The 1,165-nt window shown below is 47.4% G+C and overlaps 1 protein-coding gene across 1 annotated transcript in view; it reads right to left on the bottom strand.

Moving 5' to 3' along the window:
• Positions 1–1,165, bottom strand: part of LOC101847159 (acetylcholine receptor subunit alpha) — a gene marked incomplete at its 5' end in the record, with an annotated part of 5,985 nt that overhangs the window by 2,252 nt on the left and 2,568 nt on the right. The window contains 1 exon segment of the mRNA XM_013089726.2: positions 123–238. Within this exon segment, the coding sequence (XP_012945180.1) occupies positions 123–238 (116 nt within the window).

Below are 1,165 nucleotides of genomic sequence, written 5' to 3'. Positions count from 1 at the left end.
TACTTTTCACGTATCTGTGCCTGTCTGTTCGCCCTCTCCCCTCCCCCTCTCTCTTTCTCTCTCTCTCTCTCTCTCTCTCTCTCTCTCTCCCTCTCCCCCCCCCCCCCACCCCGGTAACTTACCCTCTTTGCCCACACGGGCATGTGCGAGTGCGGCGACACAGCGGCCAGTGACGTCACCACCACTGACAGGAAGGTGACCACAGCCGTTAGGACCAGGACAACAACACTGATGACCACTAGGAGAAGACACAGAGATCATACCCGAAGTGAGTGCGTGGGAGGTTGGCGAGTGCTCTGTGCTGTGGTTTGATACTTCGCTCCTCGTTAGTCAACATCTGTCGTCCTTATCTCTCCTTTTTTTGTTGTTGTTGGTATGTTATGATACTTTCTAGTGGTAACACCTCTTATCTTCTAAACGTAAATAGCGTATACGTGTGGTGCAAGTGCCGTAAAACTTATTTACTAAAACAAGAGGGGAGCTCTCGTGGCCTAGAGGTTACGATGTTGGTGTCTCACTCAAAGGTCCCGGGTTCGAATCCAGGTAGCGACCGAAACATTTTCTACTCTAAGATTTTCTCCTTTCACATACTTTCCTGCTCTTTAGCAATGTTCTGTCGTCTGCTTTCGTCTCCTCTTTCTGCTCCCACCCCTCACCTCCTTTGCCCCCTCCTCTGGGCTCCTGACTCTTTCTGAAGTATTTCTACTGCTACTCCTTGGCTCCTTCTTACTGCTGTCTTTACGCCACACCCCTGATCTTCTGGTAGGAAAGATATACTCCTATCCTTCTCGGACAAAGGCGAAACATCTCGGAGGGCCCGTGTGCAAATTGCGCACGCTAAAGATCCCTTGGTCGTCTAAAATCGATAAGAGTAGGCTTCGGCAGCCATCCGGGCAAAATTCAAAATTTCCTACCAACTGAAACAGTTTAGTGTGTCCCGCGTTCTCATATATGACCTTATGCAGTTGCGAGCACGGTAAAACACTTACCAAAAAAGCAACAACCAACCAAGCACAACAAAACCAAAAACCAAAAGGGGAGCATATGTGCTACATGAAGAAAGTAACTGTTGTTGCAAATGCAGTGAAACCAGAAGGAGCTCGACAAATACATAATTATAATATACAAATACACACAATATATAAATTAATTGTGTGTGTGTGTG

Source organism: Aplysia californica, unplaced genomic scaffold, assembly GCF_000002075.1.
Source record: "Aplysia californica isolate F4 #8 unplaced genomic scaffold, AplCal3.0 scaffold01027, whole genome shotgun sequence".
Taxonomy (NCBI): domain Eukaryota; kingdom Metazoa; phylum Mollusca; class Gastropoda; order Aplysiida; family Aplysiidae; genus Aplysia; species Aplysia californica.
This window is presented reverse-complemented; position numbering and strand designations above follow the sequence as displayed.